Raw genomic sequence first — 22765 nt, 5'->3', positions numbered from 1 at the left:
AATAAATTTAAAAAAAAAAAAAAAAATTCTTAAAAAAAAAAAAAAAAAAGGAAGCTAAGGCCCAGGGGTGGAAAAGACTTCATGCTCTGACTCCTGGCAGTCTACAGGTGAGATAAAGCCCAGGAATCCTGCTACCCAGGCCCTGAGTCCTGGGGTTAACAGAGACTCATATTCGTTCTTGCTTATCAGGGTGGGCCGGGGCGTTCATAGCTGAGGCTCTGCGCATGTTCAGTTCACAGTGGATGATGATCTCACCAGCTTCGGTCAATTGCCATGGCAACGCCAACCTTCACAGTCCTAGTAAATCTGCTTAGAAGAAGCTTCAAAGGATGGGGTATGGTTTTTCAGGTTGTAGCCCTCATGGGGCTCCTCGCTGAGAGGCAAGAGGAGCTGGGAGCCAGTCTGCTCTCCTCTCATCAGGCCCAGAGACCCTTGGGGCTCCTTGCCTGGAGTTTTACTTATTTACACCAGGTACCCAAAGGGCTGGGGGCAGCCCTGCTTGCAGGATAGCTGAGTGATCCCGGCTATCGCTGGGCACCTGGCCGAGATTCAGTAGGTCTGGGGTGGGGCCCAAGTCTGCATTTCTAGCCGGCCCCCAACTGAGACCTGGTGCAGCTGGTACAGGGCCACGCCTTGAGTAGCCGAGGCTAGACAACAGGCTCTGCAGTGAAGATCCCAGCTAGTGCTCTATGGTACTGGGAAAGAATGTTTTTTTTTTTTGGAGAGATTTTTACTATAGGGCATGTGCTCTCACCAGAGAGACACAGAAAGAGGAAATCACCCCCGGGGGGATGGCCACACCGCAATCTCTTCTCCTCCAGTCTCCTCTAGGGATCTTGGGTACGCATGTACATGCACCTGGCGTGAGTTTTGAGCCACTGGGTCTGAACTTGAACTGTGGTTGCCTATGTGGGAATCCAGTGACTCCTGTTATGTTATCTGCTGGGGCCCTGGGCAAGAAATTTAACCTCTCTGAGCTTTGACTTCCTCATCTGTAGAATAGGGGTGATAAAAGCCCCTTCTACTAAGGGCATTGTGAAAATTAAAGAATGCCCTGGGATGGCCTCTGGCGCAAAGTGAGCCCTCAGTCAAGATGGCCTGCATCCCCGAGCACTCCCGGCAGTGGAAACCACCACCCTCTGGGCACGCTATGATTATTCTTCCTTATTTTGAACTGCGGTCTCTTCCCCTGAGTTTTCTCCACTGATCCTGGTTCTGCCCTCTGAGGTCTCACAGTTTCATCTGCCTCACTCCCTCCCTCCCTCAGCACCCCCAGCAAGGTTACTCTCTTCATTTTGCCCCCTGGCTCAGGACCCTCTGCAGAGAACCTCACTGGGGGGGCCGCTCTGGTTTCTCTCTTTCCCCGGTGTGCTCTGGCTCCTAGGCCTTAGCGACCTCCCAACTCCCAGCAGAGCCCCATCCCATCTCTCAGGATTTATAAACCTCCCTCTTGCCGGGTTTGGCCCAAGCCACGGTTCTCACTCACAAAGCTTTCTCTTCTTTGCTCCAGCAAACCTTGGCAGAGAACCTGCCTCCTGGCAGTGCTGCTGTCCCCTTCCCCAGGTGGCCTTTGGGCTTAGTTGGTGTCACTTTGCAGATTCTGAGCACCGAGTGCTAGTGTGCCATCACGCTGCCCTACCTCTTAGAGGCCCCTGCTTTCTACTTCCCATCATGCCTCATACCCTGTGCTGCATGCAGGGGGTTCCAGGAATGTGACCATCTGGGGTGCGCCGGGCCTCACTCACCTGAGCAGACGAGGGCAAGAGCGCGGCTGCCTTCCTGTGGCTGGATCTTCTGGAAGCACTGCCCCAGGGAGGTACAGCTTGCATTCTGGACCCTCCACAGGATCGGCAAGGGCCTGGGCTCCTGGGGATCTCCTGGGCCTTGTGTCCCGACTGCCTCGGCCTCTGGCAGATGCTCCAAGAAGGAGCCACACTGGACGGCTGCACAGATGAGGTTCTCTAGGCTGTGGTCCCCATTCTTGGTGTCATCGCTGATGGTACCACCCAGGCCGCCGCTGTAGAACTCCACCACGCCGGCACACTGCAGGTGCCCAGGCCCAGCCACCAGCTGCACCCTGGGAGGAGCTGGGAGAGGAGAGACCAGAGAGGAGCCAGGCCTGAGCTCTGATGTCATCTGGCAAGCACACAGGTGAACGCCGACTACTGGCGGTTGGCCTTGGGCAGTGTGAGGCCCCTAATATTGCCTAGGACACGTTTATACTGAACATTGCCAAGGTGAGCTGAGATTCAAATATAGCCAAGCATCCTGAGCTTGTATTTGCTGAATCTGACCCCCCAGCCCCCGGGGTCAGAATCCTCTTACCTGTGGGCTCTGGAGTGGTCGTGGGTGGGGGACTCGTGGGTGGAGGTGTTGTCGTTGGGGGCTCTGCAAGGAGACACTGGTGAGGGAGGGGTGAGTGACTCTGGGAGGGAGGAAGGAGAGGGGAGGAGGGAAGAATGGAGGTGGAGGGAGGGCTGGGGATAGCCAGCGTGCTGAGAAAAACCCAAAGCTTGTCACCCAAGTCCCGCTTGCCAGAGTAAACCCGCTTGACCCACATGTTGTCTGTAAGACTCTTGCAGGTGGGCAGTTCCACCTCACTTTACGGATGGGGGAATGGAGGCTCAGAGCGGACACCGAAGTTAGCTACTGGCAGAACCAGGTCCTCAACCATTTCCGTTCTACCAGAGAGGTACCAGCACCCACTCAGTGCTCCCCCACCAGCCCCCCCACCAGTGTTGTAGTTGAGGTAAGGTAGTTATAAAGTGGGGACCCCCTTCCTCTTCCACTGGCCTGCTCTGGGCATGGACCACAGACCCTGGGAAGCCTCCTGGGGCTGCCATCCAAACCAGTGTGCCCACGTGGGCGACTGCTTACTCACCCAAGCAGATCAGGCTCAGAGGGTGGCAGTTCATCCTGCTATAGCTGCAATTGGAGAAGGACCCCACATGTCCAGAGCAGATGATCTGTTTCCGGGGTTTGTTGAAGGAAGAGATGGGGGCGAGGAGCAGAGCCTCCCCACAGAGCAGCTGGTGGCAGACCTTGGAGGGCAGGCTGGCGTCTCTCCAGACAGCCGGGCTCTGGCCCCAGCTCTGGCTGCATACCGTACTCCACAAGTCCTTGTAGTAGACCTCCAGCTGGCCCTGGCATCGCGAATTGGAGTTGGTGAGCCTCCCCTGGAAACCTGGGGGTCAAAGAGACGTGGGGGGTGCTCAGGCTGGGAAGGACCATCCACTGGGGCTCCTCACTGCCTCCTCCCTCCCTGTGCCCTGTGCCCAGCCAGGCTGCCTCCTTCCCCACTGGCTGCCTGCCTTGCTTCTTATTTGGCTCTTCCGGGGCACTGAAGGAACTTTCCGGAAACTCAGGTTAGGGTGTTCTTGACCCAGGCAGTCCCGAAGGTGGGCCTCCAGATCTCAGAGCCAGAGGGGATCTTGGAGCAGTGGGCCAGGTATTCTCAGGGCTCTCTGTCCAGAATTGCTCTAGTCCTGGGACTTTGGGCCCTATAGGTTTGAGGTAGGATATGATATGTGTACGTGTGTTTTAATTTTATTTATTTAAATTCATGATAGAGTGTGAAAGAGAGAGAAAGAAGCACCGTCCACAGGGCCATTATGTCACAATCCCCTTCCTGCAGTCCTCCAGCGCACCAGGGTCCTGGGCTTGTGTGTGGACCTGGTGCATTTCAGGCTGACAGAGCCAGGGACTCAAACTGTGATTGGCATGTGTCTTTCACAATCCAGTACACCACCAGCTGCACCACACAAGCTAGGCCTCTCCTTTTTTCACTTTTAAAGTCAATTTTATTGAAGTACCATTTACATCCAGTGACATACACTCATTGAAAGGGTACTGTGTAATGGAATTTGACAAACGTATACATGCATGTAACATAATCTAGATATGAAACATTTCTATTGCCAGAAGGTAGTTCCCTTACGCCCCTGTACAGTGAATTTCCCAGCCTCAGGCAACCACTGGTCTGCTTTCTGTCACTAGAGATTAGTTTCGCCTTCTCCAATGTTACATAAACAGAATCACGTGTGTGTGTGTGTGTGTGTGTGTGTGTGTGTGTGTGTGTGTGTGTGTGTGTGTGTGTGTGTGTGTGTGTGTGTGTGTGTGTGTGTGTGTGTGTGTGTGTGTGTGTGTGTGTGTGTGTGTGTGTGTGTGTGTGTGTGTGTGTGTGTGTGTGTGTGTGTGTGTGTGTTTGGGGGAGTTGCCGTCTTTCTCTCAGCACGTATTCGAGATGTATTTGTGTTGTTGCGTATATCAGTGGTTCATTCCGTTCTTTTGCTGAATAGCGTTTCGTGGTATGTTATGCCACCGTTGGTTTTCTCGTTCAGTCTTCGGGTAGTTTCTGGGTTCTGGCTCCTGTGGATATAGCTACTATGGACATTCGTGCACAGGTCTTTGTGTGAACACACGTCTCCTTTTCTCTGGGTAGATACTAGGAGTGGAGTTGCTGGGTTATGGTAGATATGTGGCCTGTATGATTTTACAAAGCTTCCGGGGGGGGTGAATGTGCATGTGTGTTTGCATAAAGAGCTTCTGGAAGGATATGCAGTAGACATGGTCACTACCTGGGGTGGTGAGGTGGGGTGACACTGGACAGATGTGGCACAGAGATGGAAGTGAGACTCTGGACATGGATCCTGAACTTCAGCTGTGAAATATTGCCTTCAGAGACTTCCAATGAAGATTTTATGGTGAGACTTCTTCCTCGCTTATTTCTAGGTCAGAATATTCCTCTATCCCCACTGATTCTAATGCACAAAGAGTGAGAATGGAATGCAAGAGAGATTGTAGATCACCTCCTCCAGCACGCCTCCGAACACTCAGATTGAACTTGAAGAATTAGAAGAAATGCACCATCTATCAGAGATGACTAGAAATCACTGCAGGGTCACAAGAAATATAGAAAAACAAGAAAATACCTCTCCTCCAAGGAAAAATAATAACTCCTCTTTGTCCTCAGACGGTATGATGAAATTCATGGAAATGTCAGATAAGGAATTTAGAATTTTCATGGTGACAAAGCTCACAGAGATTAAAGAGAAGAGAGACAATGAACTGCCAAAGAGGCAGGGGAAAGGAGCTGACGAGCTCAGGAGGTGAGGAAATTCTTGTAAGATCTAAAACAGGAAATTGACACCGTAAAGAAGAATCAAATGGACCTGTTAGACATGAAGACTATAATACAGGAAGTCCAAACCTCCCTTGAAAGTATTAAAAGCAGACTAGATCATACTGAAAATCAAATCTCAGATGTAGAAGATAGAATTGCTGGCTTAGAAAAATCCACCACGAAGACTGAGAAAACTGCCCCCCAAAATATGAGAATACTATACGAGAAATACTAAGTACCATCAAACATCCAAACATCCGGATAATTGGTATTCCAGAAGGGGAAGAGACCCATAAAGGCATTGACAATCTGTTCCATGAAACCCTGGAAGAAAACTTTCCGAACCTAGAGAGAAACGTCTGGTGACCTACAAAGGGTATCCCATCAGGCTGACAGCACTTCTTTCATCTGAAACAATGCGAGTGAGGAAAGAATGGGAAAATATATTCAAAGTGTTAAGGGAAAAGCAATTGCAACCAAGAATACTATACTCAGTATGATTATCCTTCATGGGGAGAAAAGACAAGAATGTTCTCAGATAAACAAAACCTGAGGGACCAGTAGGTGGTGTGGTGGATAAAGGTGCTGGATTCCCACATGGTCAACCACGGTTCAAATCCTGGACCTGGCGGCTTGCTCTCTCACTTTCCCTCTCTCTCTCTCTCTCTGTCTCTATCTGATCAAATTGAAAAAAAAAAAGTAATAAATAAAGTTATCTAAAAAAAAAAAAAAAAAACCTGAAAGAATTTACAACACCAGACCAGATCTCTAAGAAGTTCTTCAGGGAGTTCTATACCAGGAAAATTAAATACAGTCACACAGAAATAAGAGTTCAAGAATGAAGAAAATGGCCGATTTAATCATGGGGACCAGTCTGGAGTTGAATATTATATCCCAAAATTTAAATGGGATAATTGAACCACAATAGAAGATAGATTAAGTAGATAAGACTGAACTGGTGAAATAGAGTTTTATGACTTTTGAGTAAAACATTGCTGATTTTCTTCTAGTCTTTGTTTTCCGGTTTTAATAAAGGATTTTTGTCTTGTCTTGAGCTGCCGATAAGTTCATGTACCTATTATGTGAACAGAATCCCAACCTGTTTCCTGGCTTTCAATTTTAAGCATATTTCCTTAGCATTTCTTTGATTTATTAAAGCTAAATCTGCTTTCCTTGAAATTAAAAAATATAGTAAAAAATACATAATAAATGACTATAATAAACTATATAGCATCAGCTAGGTGCTACCTTGTAGTATATTCATTCTACTCAGAGTTTCATGCCTAAAGCCAGACATGTATTCACAGATATGTACATGTCAGCAGAGCTTACTATTGAAAGCAGTTAGATTATTTAAGAAATTTAGAAATGGAAAATTATTGATGATAACATGTATGATTAAGCTACTATGCAGCATATTCTGGATGGGAAGTCACATTTTGTATGCTGTGGCAATGCTTAGGGAATGAATGGAAATTAATGAATTAAAAACAAAATATTAAAATAAATACATAAATTAAAAAAAAAGAAGTGAGACTCTGTACTATAGATCTTTTATATTTTTAAGGGCTGACGCCATTGTCATATGGCTGCTCACGGTCTGAATCTCAACCCTGATAGCTTGAAAGACACACCAGGAGAATGGATTGTGGCATGACGACACGCCATTAGGGGGTGCTTTCTCCCTCTCTGTGTTTCTCTGTTACTCTGATAGTACACATACGCCTTCTGGGAATTAAAAAAATAATAAAAATAAAATGTGTAAAATGTGATCTTTTTTTTTTTAAAGTCTTCCCCCCCCCCCAAATTGGGCGCTCGGGTACTGATCAGAGAGACATAGATAGTGAGAAGGAAAGTGAGAAATTACCTCCCAGGGGGGATGACCATGCCGCAATTCCTTCTCCACTCTCCTCCCGGGATCTTAGGCATGCATGTACACATGCCTACCATAATTTTCAAGCCACTGGGCCCAGGACTCGAACCACAGTCAGTCATGTGGGAGTCCAGCTACACCATCTGCTGGCCCCCAAATTGGATATTTTTATATTAAAAAATTTTTAAGCCAGATGAATGTATTTTTATTCAATATATTTTTTTAAAATGTGAAAGGCATTTCTGAGTCCATCTAAAGTGGAGGATTCCTGTTTGGGGGGGTCTGCTGTTTTCACCTCACAGATGAGGAGACTCTGGTGCTAGGCACAGGGCTGGGGCTTGCCAAGGTCCGTGGGCTAGAGGTGAAGTGAGCTGGCCTCAACACCTAACGCTGGAGGGATGCCTTGCAGGCTTCAGCCCGGCAAGCTGACTCATCAAGACCTCACCAGGGAAGAGCTTTTCTCTCCATGTCACGGGGGAGGAAATTGGGGCTCACAGAGGTCATGCAGCTTGCTTGAACTCAGGGCTAGGATGTCAGTGCAGGATCTAGGCCCAGGCCGAGGACTTACCAAGGCCTTGTGGGCCCCTCTGACTGCATGGTGACTTAATGGACTCATTTTCCCAGAATACATTCCATGTGATGTCCTAGCCCATACGGTAAAGACACATCTGTGGTGAAATGAGTGTGGGAGCTGCCGAGTTCAAACTAGCTTGGCGTGTTTCTTTCCTGCAGGACTTCTCAGAGCATTTCCTAGGCAGGTGCACACTGTCAGCCCCCATGGGAGATGTGATGTTGCCCACCCCTTGTCAGACATGTTCCACGGAACCCTGTATGGGAACCATGGCCTCTAGGATTCAAGTTCAACCTTCACGCAGGACATTCAGCACCCTTTGCAATCTGACACAGCATCAGCTGCAGATGCCTTTGACCGTGGAGCATCTGGCAGGACTGGGTAGGAAACAGGCCTTTGCAAGGTGCATTAATGGGCTACTGTGTTTTCTATGTGCAGTGAGCGGGTCATAATCATTATTATCAGGAGAACTAGCATTTATGTGGTGCTGTATGGCCCGTCAAGGATGTTCACCTGCAACTGGGCATCTTTTTAAACTTTTTAAAAAGAATTATTTAATTGATTTTATTATTATTATTATTATTTTAATTCACCAGAAAGAGACAGAGAGAGAGGGAAAGTGAGAAAGCAAGCTGCCAGGTCCAGGACTCAAGCCGCAGTTGGACATGTGGGAGTGTCCAGCATCTTAACCACCACGCCACCTGCTGGCCCCTCATATGAGCATCTTAATTGTGCACGTGTCTGTCCCTGTGTGTTTGTGTGTATGGTGGAGTTCACTCTCTCTGTGGAGGGTGGGGTTCCGTCTGGCAGGGGCAATGGCTTCTTAAACGTCAGGTCCCCCATAACCTGATGGAACCACAGCCCAGCTCTCCCCTGCCCCAGGCCTCCCTCCCTGTGACTTCCTTACCTGGCTCATCCCAGCTGGACCATCCGAGGCAGGCAGTGACTGCAGAAAGAAGAGAGGAGGGTCAGGAAGTGAAATTCCCTGCTCCTCTCCCCAGCTCACACGCACCCCCTGCTTGAACCACGGCCCTTCCTGCCTCCCCATTCTCCACCATCATGAGGTAAAGGGGCAGGGAGTTTCATGATCCCTAGCAATTGTGAAATCAATGGAGTGGGCTGCAACCATTGGTTTAAAAATAAATAAAACAAAAACCTATGGTGAAATTGATTTTTCTTCAGTGCACAATTCTGCATGTTAGCACAAATAGGTGTGTGGCCCCCATCACCAGTTTTATTACCCCTCCCCTCCATTGCCCTCAGACGATCCCTTTATAGTAAAGAAACCATCAGTTTTTTAAATAATAGAATAAAGTTAGACTACCCCAGCTGTTGTGAGGTCCGGGTCACTTTTTTTTTAAGAGAGATTTTTTGCTCTAGGGCACATGTGCTTGCCAGAGAGAGAGACAGAGACAGAAAGTGAGAAATAACCCCCCAGGAAGGGTGGCCATGCTGCAATCCCTTCTCCTCCATTCTCCTCTTGGGATCTTGGATCTTGCATGCACATGCGCCCAGCATAAGTTTTAAGTCAGAGTCTGGAACTCAAACCCTGGTTGACTATGTGGGAGTTCAGTGACGTAATTATTATGCCATCTGGTGGTCCCGATAGGGTTCACTTTTTGTATATTGGGGATTGCAGTGTAAAAACGTGCTGTGTGTGGCTTTCAAAGAGTTTCTTTTTTCTTTCTTTTTCTTTTTTTGAGAGGTTTTTGCTATAGGGCGCGTGCACTCGCCAGAAAGACAGAGAGAGACACAGAGACAGAAAGTGAGGAATCATCCCCCCAGGGGGGATGGCCACGCCACAATCCCTTCTTCATTCTTCTCTTGGGACCTTGGGCACACACGCACACACATCCGGCGTGAGTTAGGCCACCTTGTCCGGGACTCGAACCACTTTCGACTACATGGGAGTTCAGTGACGTAGCCATTAAGTCAACTACTGGTCCCCATTCAAATAATTTCAACTCCAACGTTTTAGAGAACCAAATAATGAGCCAGAAAGGGAAACTAAGACAGGTTTGCTACTTCTAGGATTCCCAAGGCAGGATAAGAACAATGGCAATTCAACAGCTCCGTTTCCAGAGGTAGACCAAAGCTCAAAGAGACAGAGGGACTAGCCCAAGGCAGTACCAGCAGGGAGACAAGACCACGGCCCCACTGGCTGCGGTCTGCAGGGGATTGCCCTTCCCCATGTGCTCCGCCTCTTCCCAGCCCTGCCTAACCCGGGAGTAGGGGCAGAGAAGCCTGTCCCACGTGGGGCTCTCTGCAGAGCAGCAGCCGGCCAGCGAGCCTGTGTCTGGGGCGATTTCATCTGGGTGGAGACAGGGTCAGGTAGGAAGCTTGTGGACCTAGGAGCCCACCCTGCGCGTTTGCCACTGCCCAGCACCTCAGTTTCAGAGCAGGGACTCTGATTTCCATCTCTCTGTCTCTTGGACTTCTTTCTGCGTTGGCAGCTGGGGACAACACTGGGCCAGGAAGCCTGCTTTAATATAGTCAACGGCTGTGTTTAAATTGCTTGTGTGAAATTGTCACTGGGTGTTAAAAACGGGGGTGTTTTAAAGAACCTATGATTGCCTGAGTATTCTCATGGTGATAGGATTTTAAGGAGAGGTGCCCCACCAGCTTGTCCTCTCCTTAACTGAGACTTCTTGTGTTGAAGTCATCGTGGCCCTGGGAGAAGGTTCCCTAATCTCGCGAGATCCCGTCACAGAGGACCTGGAAGCTGTGGGCCTGAGAAGAGAGAGGTCCTTCTCATGGATAGGAAGAATGGGGCTGGAAGCAGTGGCCAGAGCTCTGGCCCAGGTAGAAAGGGATCATCCAGCTGTCAATCATCTGGCCTAGTGTAGCAGGCCGGCAGTCTCAGGAGGACATGGTGGAGAGAGGAAGCAGGAGGGCTTTTGCCCTGCCCTTACTTCTCACCCTGACCTCTCAGTCCAACCTCTCACTCCCACCTCCCTCTGGAACCGTCACTGTATTGGGAGCAGGGCAGTCCATCTTTACAGAGTCATTCCTTTGGCTGAACCACGAGGCAGCTTGAAGTGGCGCTGGTGGGGAGAGGGGACCCAGAGATCTGACCTTCGTCCTGCATGATGCAGGTTGAGTTTTGGTAAACTGAAAACTTTCAGCTCTGCCGTGTCCTGACTGTGGGACCTGGGGGCAAGTCTCTCAGTCCCTCTGAACTTCAGTTTCCTCATCTATAGCTGGGGGATGAAAATGGGTCCAGCTTTCTAGCTGGTTGTGATCCCTACCTCACAACACATGGTGTAGGATGTGAGGATGAGCTGAAATCATTTGTGCAAAGTACCTAGCCCAGGGACTCCCTGGCCTGTGTGCAGTGCTCAGAGCTCATGTGCCTGGCCTGTGGAGTGGCCTGGGCCTGGGCCTGGGCGGATGTGGCCGGGAGGGAGGACACCCTGTCCAGGAAGCACAGAGAGTCAGACCACAGGCTTATCACTGCCCTTTCCCACTTGGAAACTTGAGAATCCCAAAGTCATCAGAGTCATCATTCATTATTAATGCAGCAGCTAATTGGCTAGCACCTCTGCAGAGCACTCAGCGGGATCCTTGCAGGTATCGTCAGTCGTTCCACAGCCCCACTATGTGAGTCAAGTGTGCGCACGATCAGGAGAGGCCAAGTGCCCAACGGCTAGCAAGTGGTGGGACCTGGATTCCAGCCCCAAGTCTGTCTCTAAAGGCCATGCCCTCCGCTCTCAGCCACCAGCTGTCCCTCCTAGATGCTGAGTTTGGAGACACAGAGATGAACACGACCTTGACCCTGACCCTGTACTTGATCAGCCAGACCCTGACGCCTCTGGGTGCAGGGACTGGGCCTGACACCACTTTCGACAAGTCAATTGACAGCATCAATTGACAGCATCACCTCCCTCGGAGGGCCTGCCTGGTCCTCAGAGGAACAGGGTGTCTTTGCTTCTCCTCCGTCACCATCACCATTGTCAGCACCATTGCCACCGTCTACACTGGTCAAGTTGTCACTCTTTCAGACCTCTTATTTATTTATTTATTTATTTATTTATTTATTTATTTATTTAGGAGAGGTTTTTGCTACAGGGCGCATGCGCTCGCCAGAAAGACAGAGAGAGAGACAGAGAGATAGAAAGCGAGAAATCACCCTCCAGGGGGATGGCCACGCTGCAATCCCTTCTCTTCCATTCTGCTCTCTCGGGATCTTGGGCACGCACACACACGCACCCAGCGTGAGTCTAAGCCACCGGGTCCGGGACTTGAACTGCAGTCGTCTACATGGGGGTTCAGCGACATAGCCATTATGCTAACTGCTGGTCCCCAGACCTTTTTTCTTTAATTTTAATTTTTTTTTTTTAGGGATTTTGTTATAGGGCACGTATTAATAGGCCTGAGAGACAGAGAGACAGAAAGCAAAAAATCCTCCCCACCCCAGGGGCTGATGGCCATGCTGCAAGCCCTTCTCCTCCATCCTTCTCTCTGGACTTTGGGCATGCACACACTTGTGCCTGGCATGAATTTCAAGCCCCTGGGTTGGGGACTTAAACCACAGTCGGCCACATGGGAGTCTAGTGCCTTACCCACTATGCCACCTGATAGTGGCATTCCAGATCTTTTTATTTTATTTATTATTTTTAGAGAGATTTTTGCTATAGTGTGCATGTGCCCACCAGAGAGAGACAGAGACAGAAATAGAAAAATCTCTCTCTGGGAGTTTGGCCACACTGCAATCCCCTTCTCCCCTATTCTTCTGTTGGGATTTTTTTAGGCGTGCACACACATGCGCCTAGTGTGAGTTATAAGCCACTGGCTCAGGACTTGAACTGTGGTTGACTATGTGAGTCCAGCGATGTAACATTACACCATCTGCGGGTACCTCCAGGGCTTTTTGTACATTAACTCGCAATCCTGACCACCATGCTATGAAGTAGGCACTATTATTTTGGTCTCAGTTTTATAGATGAGGGTGCTGAGAGAAGCTAAATAACTTGCTCAGACAGCTGGTGAGTGCTGGGTGTTTTTCTTTCTTTCTTTTTCATTTCTTTCTATTTTTAAAATTATTTTATTATTTCTATTTTTTTAAAATTTTTCATAGAGTGCGTACACTTGCCAGAGAGAAAAAGAGAGAAAGTGAGAAAGTATTTTCCAGGAGGGATGGCCACTCCACAATCCCTTATCATTCATTCTCCTTGGGATTTTGAACACACGCACACATGCACCCAGCTTATTTTTCGAGTAGCCAGGTCCAGGACTAGAACCGCATAGTCAGTCATGTGGGATCTGGCTGCCTTAACCACCATGCCACTGGCCTGGGACTTTTCTTTAGCCTGCTGGATGAAATGGCTTCCTGTACCCTTGGAGAGAAGCCTGTGATGGCCTGCCCTGTGTTTGGCCAATTCTTGCAACATTCCTAGTGTGCCATCGCGGTCAAAAGGAACGCACTTGTGATTCTGCTCAGTCGGTAAATCAGGCGGTGGGAAGACTTAGCCGTGAACTCGCCAGCCCGCTCTGTGTCTTCATCTGTGAAGTGGGGAAGGTAGACTTCACAATCTCTGCCTTCTTCTTGCTCCGACCTCTGTGAGCTGCAACCTCTAGTTCCCGCTGTATCTCTGTGGCTGGCAGAGAGAGGGCTGCGGTGGACGGTGAGAGCTTGGCTGACCTGGAGACCCCCTGGGTGTTTATTGCTTCTGCTTGTCCAGGGACACGATCAGGTTTTGATCATCCACGAGCTATTTACATTCTTTTTTCTGCTTCTCACAGGGGTCAGGCAACGTGCTCCTTCTCAACCCTACAGAGGGCTCAGGTTCCCTCTGACCCCTCTAGGCTACAAGTTACTTCTCTTCTGTCCTTTCTGGAACCCCTGCAGCCTGAGACCTGGGGCTTTGCTGCTACCAGATCTCAAACCTGAGATCTTCTAGGCCATGAGGGATAAGACACATGGGTGCACTATGCCCTTTCCTTATCTGATCCCCACTGCTAAACTTGAGCAGCCAGGGCTCAAGCATTCTCCAAAGGCCCCCTCTTTCTCTGGGAGCCCTCACAATTTAAGGCTCAGACTGGGTAAGCCCAGGCAAAGTTCATGGCTGAAAAAGTGATAGCAAATCAGAAGGCTCCATTGCTTTCTCCAAGCCCTGGTCTCTCCATCTCTGCTTGTGTAGAGATGTGAGAATTCTACAATTCTTCCCCCCTTTATTCATGCTAGAATGTGCCCACATGTGAGAATGAGAATGAGAGAGAGGGGGCCGTCACCCCCTACAGCGACTGGTCATGCTGCGATCCCCTCCTCCAGGCCTCTAGCTCGCTGGCTCTTGGGCACTTGTGCGAGTGCCTGTTTTTCAGACAGATCAGCTCGGGGGCTCAGACTGTGACTGCCACATGGGATCCAGTTTCTCTTGAGCAGCGTTTTGCCAGCTTGAGAGTTAATCACTTTGACCCTGAAGAGGTTGAGATGAGCACTGACGAATCCCAGAAAGCAGATCTGGGACATTTGTACTCTCCTCCCTGCCTTCTCTTTCCTCCCCTCCGCGTCCCCGTGTTCGGGATGATTCTCTTTGGCTCTCTGTATGGTGCGCCATGGGCCGAATCTGGCCATGTATGAGTTTTATTTGCTCCACCATGGTGCTTACGATTTTTGAGCCATACTTTGAGACAGTTCCTTTTCATTTTATTTTGATTTTCAAGCAAATCCCAAGATCCGGATGCTTTTGGAAAAATAGGACGTCTGGGCCAGCTGGTGGCATGGTGGTTGAGGTGACAGGATCCCACATGGGTGACTGCACAATTCGAGTCCTAGACCTGGCAGCTTGGGGAACATGCAGAGCCCGTGTGTGGGTGTGCATGCCCCAAATCTTGAGAGCGGCGAGAGATGGAGGAGAAGGGATCGCAGTGTGACCATTCCTTATGGGGAGTGTGGGGTGCTTTCTCAGTTTCCTTCTCTCTCTTTCTTTCTTCTCTTACTTTCCTCCTCTCCAGCAAGTAGACATGCCTTCTGGCAAAATAATAATATAATAATAATAACAATAAGACATCCGCGTCACACTCACGACAGATCGCTGGGCACTGGGCTATGCCTCCTGTTTGCCAGCACTTGGAAGCTCATCCTTCGTCTGGAGAGCCCTGGCCTCACACACAAGGTGGTGTCTGCAGTGAGTCTCACACGGAGTGCGATGCAGCAAGATTATAAATAGGTTTGTGATCACTGAGGTTGGGATTTGCACCAAATGTGTTCTCCAGAAATTTACAAATGTCTTTTTGGTTCTGGAATTGTGCATGAACGTTTGTGGACCCGCACAACCAGTTCCATTTTGCAGATGGTGAGGTCGCATGGTGCACGGGGTGAGTGTTCAGCAGAGCCCAGGTCAGAGGCTTCAGGGCCTGGACTCCCCCCAGATCCTGCCTGGACCCTCTGGTATTTGCCTTGGCAGCCCCTGCTCACTGAGAAATGGAGTCCAGCGTGTGGTCTGCCTAGGGTCCCGTGCACCAGGGGTCTCCGGGAGGGGCTGGTGGCATTCACAGCCACAGCGCTCCTACCCTCTGCTGACCCCTAGTGAGATTTCATAGAAGGCCCCATTTCTTCTCCAAAGCCCTGTATGAAGGGGCCACCCTCATTCTGTTTCATAGAAAAAGAAAGTGACGGATGCTCTCTTTGCTTCTTAAACAAAGATCTCCCCTAACAGTGCCTAAACCTCTCCATAACGAGGTTTGCCGGCCTGCCTTTGGGGAGGGACCTGGGTTTTCCTTCCTCAAATCCTCTGTGCTGGCTGACTTGGAAGGCCGGAGCCCCTCGTTTCTGAAACAACAGTAATTGGCAGAGCTGTGTCTAAGTCGTCGCTATGTCAGGGCTTCAGGGAAACAACGATCACAAAGGGCCGAGTGGTCGCAGGGCCGAATGGTCGCAGGTAGGGCGTCGGATGAAGCGCTTGGCTTAATGATTAGGAACCTTTTTATGTGCAAGACGCACAAAGGCTCACGGGGAGTTTAAAGCAGGAGGGGCCCGGGGGACGGAGCCTGCAGAAGGAACAGCAATCGGGTCTCTAATCTTGCTCACCAGGGTCTGTGCCGACGGGTGGACAGTGGACAGTGGGCAGAACGGCCTTCACTGAGTATCTTGTGATTCCTGTGTCGCCCCGATGGCCTGGTGTGTCCAATCGGACTTGCCCGAGTTCCATGCCACATCCCGTGTCTCCGCCATCTCAATGACAAGCCCACCTTTTTGTTCAGAGCCCTATATATCCCCAAATTCTTTCATGCATGGAGGCTGGTCCTTCCTGCCCACAGCCCTGTGAAGAAGGGACCATCCTTTCCCCTCTTTTCAGGCCAGGAAACTGAGGTTCAGAGAGGCCTAGTGCTTGGCCAAGGTCACACAGCTGCTGGTGGAGTCAGGACAGAAAGCCCATCTGTGTAGCCTGACGGCACCGCCTGGGAGTCCCCCCAGTGCCTGCTCTGTCTGTAGGATAAATGGAGCCTGACGGCACCGCCTGGGAGTCCCCCCAGGGATACCCCAGTGCCTGCTCTGTCTGTAGGATAGATGCGGAAACTGAGGCTAGAGGAAGAGAGAGGCTCGCTCTGGATGCTTCCATGGGAGTCTCTGGCGGTACTTAGGACCCCTGTCACCTCGCTGACGGCCACCACCCGTTTCCCGTCCTGTTCCTAATACATCTGTCCTGGACATGCCCCCCAGCAAGAAGGAATATTAGCGTCCCCGTGGGAACTGTGCGAGACCAGCCCCCAGGGCACACGATGGGGTGATAGTGATGGTGATGGTGGTGGTGACGGAGGAAGGGAGCCAGGGCCACAAACCCTCGTCTGCCCCTCGGAAGCCCAAATCCAAGTCCCCTCGGTGCGTCTGGCAGGAGGGTGCTGCAGCCTCTGTCCCTCTAGCGCACCAGTTCCTATGCTCCCCTGCAGAGATGCGAACATGCCCACCACGAGCACGCGACGCCTGCGTGACCGGACCTTCTGCAGTCTGAACACTGAGTTCCCACAAGCACCTGGTCCAGGTTCCCAACAGGGCTGTGGGCCTGGGGAGGTGCTCTCCTCTCCTCCCCTCCACCCTATGTGTCTCTCCAGGGTAGGAAAAGCCTATGTCCTCCTGGAGGCCTCTCTGCCACTCACAGCACCCAGCGCCCTCCACGCTGGCCTGCGTCCTGTGCTCCCAGGCCCTCCACCGTGAGCTCGCTCTGCTCCTTCAAGGGTCTGCTCCAGCAAGACCTTCCTGTGAGACGCACCAGAGCCCTCCATAGTGTGGCACCTCCCCCCACCCCCTGTGCTCCCCAACCCCCACCCCTGCCATGTCTGTTTATCCCCACGCCATCCATGGCCTTCCAGTGCCCATACAGTCATTAGCTTAGCTGGTCTCCTGTCGGTCTCCCCATCACACCCTGACGCCTACATCAGCAACCCCGGGGCAGGGGCATTGTTCACTGCTGTGTCCCCAGCACTTAGAGCCGGGGCCTGCACAAAGTAGGTGCTCAATAAATACTTATTCTCTGAACGACTCTTATATAATCATTCCGACTGTCTTTTAAAGTGGGCATGGCCACCAGCCTCCCTCACTTTTTTTTTTTTTAAATTTTTATAATTTGCTATAGGATGCATGTGCTTGCCAGGCAGAGAAAGGGAAAGTGAGAAAGTGCCCCCTCAGAGGGGATGACCATGCTGCAATTCCTTCTCCTCATCCTTCTCTCGGGATTCTGAGCACACACTCACATACACACGCGCACGCCCCCCGGTGCATTTCTCGAGCTGCCAGGTCCAGGACTTGAACGGCACAGTTGGCCACTTGTGATCCAGGGACCCCAACCACCACATCACCGCTGGCCCTCAGTCCCTATTTTTATAGATGAGCAGGCTGAGGCTCTGCAAAGTGTTTTGGTCACTTACTGGGTGGCCAGATAGAACTCCCACCTCCCAACGTGTGCAAACATGAGCACACATGCACGCATAGCACACATGTGCACACATACACGAGCACACAAGCACATGCATGCACAAACACGAATACACACACACAGAGCAGTTCGGCTAATTTTGTCAGGTTGAGCTGAATTCTCTCCCTGGTCAGTGCTGGAAAGACCCATCTGAGAGGGTGGAGCCAGGCTGAGTGACCAGAGAGCCAGTGCCAGCCCCGTGGCCCTCAGGTCCCTGCCTCCGTGCTGCAGGTAGGTGGGGAGCTCGGGGTCTGCTTAGGCCCTGCTCCTGTGTGTTCAGGGCCAACCCGGGCGTCAGCTCTGCGGCCCGGGACAGTGGGCTAGAGCCCCCTCCCCCTGGCTGTGCGTGCCCAGCTCCCCTCGGGCCCGTCCTTCCCCATTGCTCTGCCTTTGCTGTGCCCTCTGCCTGGGACCCTCTTCCCTCTCTTCTCTGCAGGCTGGCTCCTTCTATCATTCAGGTCTCAGACAAGACACTGCCTCGTTAGGGAGCCGTCCCAGTCGCCCAGTGCTCAGCGTTACTGTGCACCCCGGTCCTCGGCCAAACTTATCGCAGTATTTCAGAACTGTGCGTATTTCAGGCTCTCGGTTACTCGTGTTCTCTAACCGTCTCCTCTGTCTGTTGGTCACATCCACGAGGACAGGGACTCTGCCGTGTCCCCAGCGCTCTGCACAGAGCCGCATCACACAGATGCTCATTAAATATTTTGGATGATGAAGGGATAGATGGATAGACAGATAGGTGACTCCCCCAGGGACTGGGGTGAAGAGAGTGCGACAGCTGGGCGAGCGTCAAGCCTCTCCTCCTCAGGGAGTCCTGCCTCATATTGTCGTTTCTGTTTGGCCCCGGTAATAGTGCTTTCTAATAACAATAATGTCGTCGTTTATGTTTATGGGCACTTGCTGTACCCTGTGTCGGGCATGGTGCTAATGCTCGAGGTGCACTATTCCCGTGCCCTTATGAGGATCTATGAAGTACTGTTATCATTCCCAGTTTCTGGGGGAGGAACTGAGGCTGGAGGAACTAGCCCCAGGTCACCCAGATGGCAAGTGGCAGACGGGGATTCAAACTGCAGAGTCCAGAACTTTCCCACTCTGGAACTGGCTCCTGGAGTCCCTGTGGCTGGCCAGAGAGGGCTGTGCCCTGGTCAGAGCGACGCCCCTGCCCCCCCCGTAGCAAGTGAGTATCAGGCAGGTCGGGGACAAGAGGGCATAGCTGTGGGGAGCCCCTGCCTGGCACCGCCACCCCAGGTCCCCAGCCTCCTTTCAGCTAGGAGGCGGCCGTGTCCCCAGGGCTCTGGCGTGGATGCAGCCCTTCCTGGACGGACTCGAAGGGGCTGTGCTGCTTGACCCTGGCCCCGGCCCGGCCCTGGCCCGTGTAGAGGTCGTGTCTGCCGCCATGTTCCTGTGTGGGAGCGGCTTTGCTGTCTTCACTCTTAGCTAAGGGCACGGGGGCCTCCATGAGGGCAGGGGTGCAGGCTTGAGTCAGATCGCTGCTCCCAGCTGCTCCACCCTGGGGCCGCCACTGGGCTCTTCTAGGCCTCAGCTTTCCCACTGCCAAATAGGGAACATGGACACCTACCTCCCAGGCCGCTGTGACGTTTACAGGACAAAGTGGCCTTGGAAGGGTTCTGTGGCCCAGCCGTGGTGGCGCAAACAGGAGGATGCAGCTGTGATGGGGCTGCCTGGGAGACTTGGATTCAGTTCCCTATACAGATCGGGCATGGCAGCGTGTGCCCGTGGGCCTAGCTCACCGGGAGGCTGGGGCAGGAGGACTGTGGGGAGAGCCCATCTTTCACGTAAAAAAAAAAGCGTTTTGTAAACTATGACCCCTGGGCAGAGGGAATGTCCACCACTCTCCTGTGGGTTGTATCACTTACACACACATACACACACATGTACACACACGTACACACACGTGCACACACACACACACACATATACACACACTGGGACCACCTGCTCCTGGGTTCCAGACGGGCCCCATGTTGAGGAGAAGGCGCTGCTTCCATGCCTTCCTGCCCAGTCCTTCCTGGACCCTTGGCCATGATGGGACACTGGTGGAAGGCCTGCCTGGTGGGGCCTCTCCCCGTACCCAGCTGGAACCGGGCTGGACCCAACCTCCAGTTCCGGAGGGCTTGGCAGCCACAAGTGAGAAGTGCGGGGAGTTTAAGGGTCTGGTGCTAGGAATCCCCAGGGTCACGGGGCCCTACTGTCTCCAGGTCTCTGACCGTGGCACAGAGACTTTCTGTACCTCTTGCTGCTACGTGTAAGAACAGCCACAGAACGTGTGTGCACGTGTGCCATTGTCACAGACGTGGGGGAAGGTAAGCCTACATTGGGAGGCCATGTCGTATCTACAAAAACACACATGGTTCTCACACACGCATTCACACAGACTCACACACTCCTGTGCACACTCACACCTGCACAGCCAGCCTCGGAGGGGACTGGGGTTCCCTGCTTAGGCAGGCAAGTCCCTGAGTCCTTTCCCTCTGAACTGGAAAGCCGCCGTCTTCCTGTTCCCGTCCCGGAGTCCAGCACATTCCGCATCCTGCTAGACCCTCCAAACCCTCGGGAAGCAGGCAGATCCCTTCCTTTTCACGCCCCTCACTGCCCCCTCCTCCAGCATTTACTTTTTTTTTTTTTTAAAGAGAGATTTTTGCTATAGGGAGACAGAGAGGTAGAGAGACAGAGAGACAGAAAGCGAGAAATCACCTCCTGAGGGATGGCCAAGCAGCAATCCCTTCTCCTCCTGGGATTTTGGGCACACATGCACAGACGCCCTCCCTAGCATTTTAAACATGGGGAAACTGAGGCCTGGGGAGGTGCGGGGAACCCATCTGAGGTCACACAGGATCAGCTCTGAACCCAGGGCCCGGGCTTCCCAGGCCACAGCGCCCACCACCTCCTGGCTTGCCCAGGATCCTCCAACTGACCAATGTCAGTGACTGCCCACAGGAGGCTCGGGGCCTGGAGTGGGAGCAGACCTGGCTGGAGGTCCCTGCGGGACTGATCGAGGGTGGTGTATAAGGGGAACCAGGGACCAGGCCGTGTGTCTCTGATGTGGGCTCAGCTGTGCGCAGAGTGGTCCCACCCTGCCCAGCTACTCTGCCCAGAGCACCGTCAGAGCTTCCTCAGGAGATGGCATTTCCGGTCCCTGGATGTCACCAAGAGAAGGCTAGGCATTCACTGGGGTGGGGTGGGGGCGCAGAGGGGAGCCCACATGGGGCTGGAAGACTTGCTTTCTAGGTGGAGAGTCTGGTTTGGGCATGGATCCTGCCTGGAAGGTCCTAAATAACAAGACAGGCAGGGTTGGGGCCTGGGTGGGAGCCGCGCATTACTCCCTGGGGAGCAGACAGTGGTCCTGGTGGCCCCGACCTGCTTGGTGCTCTGGAGTGGTGGCCGGCAGGCCCTGGAGTCAGGCTCTGAAGAACCAGGATCTCTTTGTTGTACCATGGAGCCCAGGTCCCCGGGCAGAGCCCAGGCAGGGTACTCACCCAGCATCCCCAGCAGGTAGCAGGTGGCCGGCGGCAGGTGCTGCAATCCCATGAGCATGGCTTTCTCCTGCTTCAGCCTCAGCAAGCTCCGCACCCGAGGGCGAGGGTGTCTGGCCCGAGTCTTGCTCCCAGAGAGGGAGGGGTGGGGCGGCGGGTGCAGACAGGGGTGGGACAAGGTAGCAGGCAGTGCGGGGCCTGCGTCACACATATTTGAAGTTGAACTGTCAACTTCCTCCTGGCAAAACCACCTGCCCCAGTTTGAATGGCAGCCCTGGGCTCTGCGAGCTTCTGGCCGCAGTGCCCAGGGCTGGGGCAGAGCTGCGTGATCATGTCTAAGCCAGGACAGGGACAGCATCCCAGAGAGACAGGGCTGTGGGACAGAAGGAGCCTTGGGGAGGGATAGGGGGGCTGACAGAGGAGGCCTGGCTCCAGCTGAAGGCAGGCCTGGGAGGTGGCGGGGTGGACAGGGGAGAAGTCTCTGAGGCAGGGTCTCACGGAGAGGTCTCTGAGCTGTGCTGGAGTAATGAGAGGTGGGAGCGGGGTTTGTGGCATCAGTTCTTGTTGCAGACTGGTGGAAGACCACCATGAACCCCCTCACTTCTGCATCATGGGGAATGAAACTGCAAGTTCAGGGCGAATCCCTGTGGCTGTTCTTTAACACAGTGTGCTATGGGTTCCTCCACGAACACTGAACTGTCACAGCCGGAGTGTGAGTTTGTGAGGGTCCCTGTCCACATTGCTGTCAGTGGGGCTGCCATCTCCCCATGGCCGGGGAAAGGAGAGGCAGGGTCTCTGGGACTCTGCAGAGTGGGTGGAGGAGCCTGAGGTAGGGGAGGGGCTCCGCCCTCCCTTACGTCCTGGTGCATAGGGCCGCTCATAACTGAGAACACACCCCGTTTCCAAGTGGAGGCTTGGTGGGTTTTGCAGTGAGACACCTGCTTAGTTGGGGAAAGAACCCATAGGAGGAATGAGGAACTCAGATTAGGGAATGGGGACTTCTGCAGCAGCTGTGATCTGCTGGGAGCCACGCTCACCTTTCCACAGGGCAGTGCAGGGGCCTCCTTCCATCTCCAGAAGCGCCACTGCCAGCCAGCCGGGGTGACTAGGCCTGGCCTTTCCTTCTGTCCTTCCTGGTCCTGCCTCTGGAAATCCCAGCCTCTCCTTCATTTGTTCACACATTCATTCCACAAACACCTGCTGTGTCCCAAGCACCAGGGGTACAGAGATGCAGGAGGACGCAGACTCCTCTCGCCGCTGACACTCCAGAGACTCCCCAGAGACTCCCTGGATTGTCTCTCTCTTAGCGACTGCGTTGATCAGTCACACAAGCTGTTCCTATGACGGAGCCCTTCCCAGCCCAGCTCCCGCACTCCGTCTACAGATTGCCGCAGGGAAGCGAGCGGCGTGTGTACAGAGCACGCATCTCCAGCCACCACCACCTGCTTTTATCTTCCTGGCCCATTTCCCTTTGGACAGATGAGGAAACCGAGGCTCATAACGCCTTTTCACATACTAGCGCCCCGGAGGTCAAGGGAACCCGCAATTTTCTCACTCCACAGCCCTTGTCAGCAGCTCCAGTCCCTTACCAAAAGCAGAGAAACAATTTTTTTTTTTTAGCTTTTTATTTGATCTTGGCGTCTCCATCACAGGCAAGAATTCGGTGCTTGCGAGTTTCTGGAAGCCTGGTTCCCGCCTGCCCCACCCCAGTGAAGGGGGTCTGTGCACTCCCAGAGCCTCCTTCTCTCCGGGGTCGCAGCCTCCCAGACTCGCTCCTCGGCCTCCTCCGCCCCC

At 52.4% G+C, this 22765-nt stretch overlaps 1 protein-coding gene across 1 annotated transcript in view; it reads right to left on the bottom strand.

Annotated features, from left to right (window-relative positions):
• CD5 (CD5 molecule) overlaps positions 1-21130 on the bottom strand; it is a 26799-nt gene extending 5669 nt beyond the window's left edge. Inside the window, exons 1-5 of the mRNA XM_006169627.3 lie at positions 20975-21130; positions 8474-8512; positions 2882-3184; positions 2326-2388; positions 1746-2087 (exon numbers count right to left, since the gene is read on the bottom strand). Of these exons, the coding sequence (XP_006169689.1) occupies positions 1746-2087; positions 2326-2388; positions 2882-3184; positions 8474-8512; positions 20975-21032 (805 nt within the window). The 5' untranslated portion in view covers positions 21033-21130. The remainder of the gene's footprint in view (positions 1-1745; positions 2088-2325; positions 2389-2881; positions 3185-8473; positions 8513-20974) is intronic.
• Positions 21131-22765: the final 1635 nt, after the last annotated feature.

The sequence above is a fragment of the Tupaia chinensis genome, unplaced genomic scaffold (genome assembly GCF_000334495.1).
Source record: "Tupaia chinensis unplaced genomic scaffold, TupChi_1.0 Scaffold147351_1, whole genome shotgun sequence".
Classification (NCBI taxonomy): Eukaryota; Metazoa; Chordata; class Mammalia; order Scandentia; family Tupaiidae; genus Tupaia; species Tupaia belangeri.
The sequence above is the reverse complement of the archived record's forward strand: the minus strand, read 5'-3'. Positions and strand labels throughout refer to the sequence as shown.